The 6,000-nt window shown below is 37.6% G+C and overlaps 1 protein-coding gene across 1 annotated transcript in view; it reads right to left on the reverse strand.

The window, feature by feature from the left end:
- rab2a (RAB2A, member RAS oncogene family) overlaps positions 1 to 5,724 on the reverse strand; it is a 30,942-nt gene extending 25,218 nt beyond the window's left edge. Inside the window, exon 1 of the mRNA XM_044367857.1 lies at positions 5,513 to 5,724. Coding sequence (XP_044223792.1) covers positions 5,513 to 5,558 — 46 coding nt within the window. The 5' untranslated portion in view covers positions 5,559 to 5,724. The remainder of the gene's footprint in view (positions 1 to 5,512) is intronic.
- Between the last annotated feature and the right edge of the window lie 276 nt (positions 5,725 to 6,000).

Genomic DNA, 6,000 nt, shown 5'->3' on the forward strand with positions numbered 1-6,000 from the left:
CAACAATCCGGTCATAGACGTCGTCTCTCAACTCCAACCTCGCCTCTCAAGTTGCTAATTGGACTGTAGACATTGACCGCCACATGGAAGAGGAAGTCTTGGCGTGGATATACGTTATCAGTGTATAGGACAGTGTAGTTTGAGTTTTATTTGAATTGCCACTATTAAAACGGATTTAAGAGAAACTCAGAATGTATGTCTTCTTATAAAGAATGTCTACATACACTGCGTAGCACTATGTAAGCAGATGCTAGCCAGAGATATTAAACTGAATATAGCAACAGTCCATTAGAAGCACTGTCTGAAAAATGTGTAATGTTCTCTTTCACCGAACCACCACTGGATTGTAGGCTCCCGAGGGCTCCTGTTGTAAAAGTTTAATAAGGGCAGATATATAGCCGACACTGTCCAACTGACCCAGGACCATCTTTATAAAGTGACCGAATGGAGGGTTTACTCATGTCTTCTCATGCATAGTTTTAATGTTGAATATTCAGTTTAATGAAGTTAAAGTATTGGTTTTATATTAACCTTTACATTTCTTGTAAAAATTTCCAATGAACTCTGGTTCCCTCATAGACTTCTGAGTTACCAGTGATCCATATCACAAATCAAAATTCAGAAAACGGGGTCAAAACTCTTGAAAAAGTGGTAAGTCTCTGGAAATGTGCAGACCTACAGGCAGTGTTCCATAGCGCAGTCTATTTTTGGAGGCTTCAACATGTACAGAGACTATAATTTTCTTTTCAGAGTCAATCTGTTTTTCTGCCAACCAGATCTGTGGACAGGCTGGCTGGAGGCCATTGGCTTGAGAGAAAATCCAACCTAAAACAGAATTCAAAACTTTTTTTTCCTAATAACTTGGACAGTTCAATCAATAACTCTTTACTTCTAAAACTTACAGCTACGGCCTTGTATTAAAAAGCAGAGCCAATCCTTGTGTCAAACTGCAGATCTGCTCCTCCAAAACTGAATGGATGACAGAATACACTGTAACTAATTTTAACTCGTTTTTTGTTCCTGGGTAGTAAGTGTTATTTCATAATTGCTTATGCTTAAAAAGTATAGAAAATGGCTATTATTCCCTGCAAACTTTGGACAGTGATATTTTAAAATGTGCTTGTTTCCAATGGGAAAACAGGCCAATTTGCACAATTTCATTCACATTAAGTCAGAAAAAACAACATATGAATCACTGGATATGACGATGAGAGACTATATTTGGAGGCTGATTCATGAAAGTGATTTGCACAAATCACAAGTCTCAAAAAACTACTCACTTCTAAATATTTTATAGTCACTTTTGCATAACTTTAGTGTAAATACATGTTAATTTTGATTAATATGTTGTTTTTCTGACTTTCTGACCATGTTTGCTATTTTAATTTCTGTGACAGAAAACAATTTTATGAGAAGGAATTTGGGTTATAACTGTCCAGTCATGTCACCAGTTCAGTGTAATGACCTCCTAAAATATTTGGCTGACTTTATGTTTTAAAGTGTAACGTTAAGAAATGGTTAAGGAGAGGCATCTGGGAGCTCAACTGTATGTAACAGCTTAGAATAACAAGAATGCCAGATACCAATACAAGTCTGAATGCAGACACTTACAACAGAAAACTGCCAACAAGGAAAAGAGAGGTGTTAGTCCACAAGTTTTTCCTGTCTAAAATGTCACCTGTACATTAAACCTTTAAAAAGTTCAGCTAAATAACCTGACAAGTATTTGCCATGATAATCACAGATCTAAACTGACTGGATGAGCCAAACGATGACATTTTCCTCTGCACTTCCAACTACTTAGTCTACTGCTCAGCATATTACATAGAAACCATGGGTCTGACAGGTGGTTTGGCACAGGTAAGGGTCAAACTGTGGCCAGGAGGACAATGGAGGGAAGACCCAAGCCTTTACAGTTAGTTTCTGTAATGGACATCGGTTGCCATACAGCTGGACCAGTGTGGATACCAGAGGTTTTCTGGACAAAGCTACTGGTCTTGTACTTTGGGGATATATAGTTATTTGCTTTGGTGTATCATGACTCAACATGGCAGTTACCAGGGTACAAACAGACACACCCAAGTGAAATATGTCAAATTACTGTAGGCCATGACCAGCCTCTGATAATGAAGGACAGATAACATCTGGTACAAAGTAACAACCAGTGAATCTCCATTAGTCTGAAGGAAGATAAGGACCTGATAGATTACATTATAATGTAGGGTTGCAAAACTATAGCAAACTCATAATAAAAATCTATAAAAACTGAAAATCAATCAAACAAAAAATAATCTGATCATGTAAAACAAATTGTACAACCTTAAAACACTACTGTACCTCTAAAGAACAGGTGGCAAGACGCTACACTTGTTAACAAATATAAAGTCTTTTTATTTTGTCATTAGTTCTATCCATGCAAATTTTATTCCATTTAACAATACTAATATTATACAGCAGGACAATGCTGAAACAATTATGTTTTAGTAAAGTGTTAAGTATATGTATTAATAGCATTGCTAAACTATTAATCAAAAATGTTCAATGCAAATTTTTCTACTTGCATCAACACTGTGGTCAATTATAATGTTAAATACTAAAAAGCTTCAAAGATGCTCAGTAAAATGCCACCTTTGGTCTCTGGATATGTTAGGATCAACTGTGTTTATTTTCAACATTTTATAGACTAACGTAAAAAATACAAAACACTAACAAACTGTTAGTTACCACAACATAAATAACCTCAACAGCTTCTTTGGTTGGTGTCCATTTGGTTCCAACCTTTGGGAAAAATATCTTCCGAATTATGTGCCTCTTTCTATCTTACCATCTAAAATTCGATGCCTGTGTCAGGATGTATTTGGAATAACCAACACACTTAAGTCATCAAATTAAAGGATTAGAACCTGAATGACTGCTTGTTCAGGCTTATAATACTATTAGCAAACAGTAAGACAAATAATATCACTAAACACAATCCATCATTAAAACCAATACTCCTTATCAACAGTCATGACACAAAAGAATGCACATACGAATACTCTATAGGCTGATTTTCCGCCTAATATGATCTGTGTGTTCATGCATGTGCAATTACAGCCAGTTGATCTTTTTGTTGACAGAAATCACATGATCCAGTGTTCGCAAACATCCTCCAACAAAACTGACGTCTCCTTCACATATTTGCAGGCTTGCAGTTTTGGGTCTCATCCTTTTTAAAGCTGTAGCTTTTGCTGACCTTGTGGCTTGATTATTAACAATTAGGAAGTGGGAGTTGGGAAAAGTCCCTCTAGTTTCTTTTTAAATTTAATCTAAATCTCAAATCTAATTTGTTGAGACATGGACGGTTTACTGTTCAAAGTTCAAAAGAACTGACTATCTGATCTGGACTGTAACTGGAAAGATTGTGTTAGTGCTGTGAGAAAATGTTACTCTTTATCTTGTGTTTGCTTCATTTCAAGATTTATCCTTCAAATATATTTCAAGTGTGTATTGATGTGCTGATTGTGGGATTAGTTGTAATAAATTAACATTAAGTGCTAAAACTATAACTAAACCATGTTTTTAATATACAGTTAGTCAAAGCCAACAGCTCTATGTCAACAACAAATTTCTGTCTTTCTGTCCTTCTATCCTTCCTTTCTTCCACTTCAACAAAGATAATAGGACTTGATGTCAAAGGTAAACATGTTGTCAACATGAGAAAAATGTACCACGTAATATCTGCCCTGTTTAAAGGACTTCTGTGCTACTGCTGTTATTTGTGGAAGAGCTTCAGTACAAGAGAGGAGGGTTCAGGATTTTCTGGCAACCCACAATGACGTTTAAGAGCAGATGAAATACAACTGATCACACACTGACCCTCCCGAACATCCTGTGCAAAGAAAATGTCAAAGTGTGTATATCTACTGGAGATGCACAAAATAATACGATTACGACACATAAGCTCTGCAATCAAAACAATCTATGTGATATGTTACAACCCCTACTTTCACCCTGAATATATGTATATGTTAACATGCAATCATACACATACACAACAGACGTTGTACATATGTGCAGTTCTGAAAATTCTCAAATTTGATAAGATCTTTATCAGATGATGTTTAGTTTAGGAATTGTTGATTATTAAAGTGTAATTTGTTAAAGCAATGATCATTTGTATTCTCTCATTTTGCTGAGGATGCCTTGAACCCCCAAAAAAGCCTGGACCATGCTTGACATAATTAGAAAAATAAACCCTGCTGTAGATGCGTACAGTGCTCAGTATTTCTTCAAGAGTATTTCTGGTGTAGGAACATGTAATCGAGCCAGGACCTTGGCTGCAGCTCTCTTCAACACTCGCTACTAGAGATAAACAACAGCAGGCAAAACATGAACCTGTTTTGTAATGACGTTGTAGTAAACATGCAGTCACCACAGTGCTCATCTAAAATGAATTAAACAAATATGCATATTATGAATCATTCCCTACGTTCTCAATACCTTCTACTATATTATGTGTTTCTTACTTTAGTCCTCCTAACAATGTAAACAAATAACTGTACGAAAAAAGTATAATGATCATTTTAATGATGCTTTCTTAAGTGGAAACACTTTTTGGGCCCTGACTGTATACATTTGGCCCAAATCTTTGGTTTGGCTCCCTGTACGAAATAATCACATTTCATTCGACCTTAGATGAATGCTGTTAACCTGTCTGATTTACTAACGCTAGTATTACATCATTGTAATAATGAAGAATTGCAAATGCACCTGCTGCCAGCCTGCAGGCTAACTGAACAGGCCCCTCACCAGGATAGCCAGCTAACAGTAAACAGATGACAACATTAACTACTGCTCCACTGGTTTTCCACACAGTGAGCTAACGTTACACGACAGAAACCCCCACAATCTTCTAAAATAAAAATTATAACAATTACAGGACAGGAAAGCCAACGAGTCCGATCCGTTCAACAGAAAACTGATCAGTAATATCAGCTGCTCTAACGTTACGCCATTTCAGGGGAATATTGAAGGCTTTAGCTCGACGTTTTGGCCTTCTCTGACAAGAAGAAACTAAGTTAATGTAAACTATGTTACTTGATTATGCATCCACAACAAAAGGAAATGGATACTGTGATTATCTTTTTCAAGTAACTCACTGTAATACACCGCTAATTTAGTGTCGTGACAGCTGTTTGCTTTATTTTTTTTCGTTACAGAGCTACTGCTAGGCTAGCTAGCTGTGGCTAACACCCCCCCACCCTCGACGCAAACGGACAAAAGGCCTAACATATAACGTTATCTGCTAAGCCAAAGTGCTGTGTGTACTTAATGTGACATGACATTATTTGGTACTGTCAGGGTGTTTTAAAATATTGTCCCAGTGTGTTAAACAGTGTAGATTTGGTGCTGTCATCCCACCCCTCGCATCTCTGCTTTGACCACGTCATTGAGACTATCCAACACTGCGGAAATAGTTCGCTAGCTGAATGCTAACTGGCAGCTTTCGCTAGCACTTGCTGCAGCTTACCCGTGTCTCCGATGATGATGTATTTGAAGAGATACGCGTACGCCATGGCCCCAGCTATCTCGACTGTGACACCCTTCGTTAAACCGACCGTGAACCGTGAAGGAAAAAGGTAGCTGACAGCTTGTTAGCCTGTTTTTCTGTGTCGGCGCTGTGAGGAAGGAACAATAAACAGCCAGAGCCCCGGCTCTACGTCACACGACCCGCCCTCGCCACGCTACAGCGTGATGTCTTCACGGTCTCCTCGGAAACTTAAGATGTGTTACGATGTCTCCACTCCGCCCTTTATTGAAATAAAGTGTGGCCTTTTTCATACATAAGCCATACAGCTAATTCCACATTTGAATTCAACATCACTTGTGTATTGTAGTAGGCAGGAAATATCAAAGAAATATAAAAAAAAAACTGTTACAAAGCTAAAGTCTAAAAGTCACTCTGGCAGCTCCTAGAGGCTGCAATGTTCATTACACACAACTCAAATCTGATGGGCA

The sequence above is a fragment of the Thunnus albacares genome, chromosome 12, assembly GCF_914725855.1.
Source record: "Thunnus albacares chromosome 12, fThuAlb1.1, whole genome shotgun sequence".
NCBI lineage: Eukaryota > Metazoa > Chordata > Actinopteri > Scombriformes > Scombridae > Thunnus > Thunnus albacares.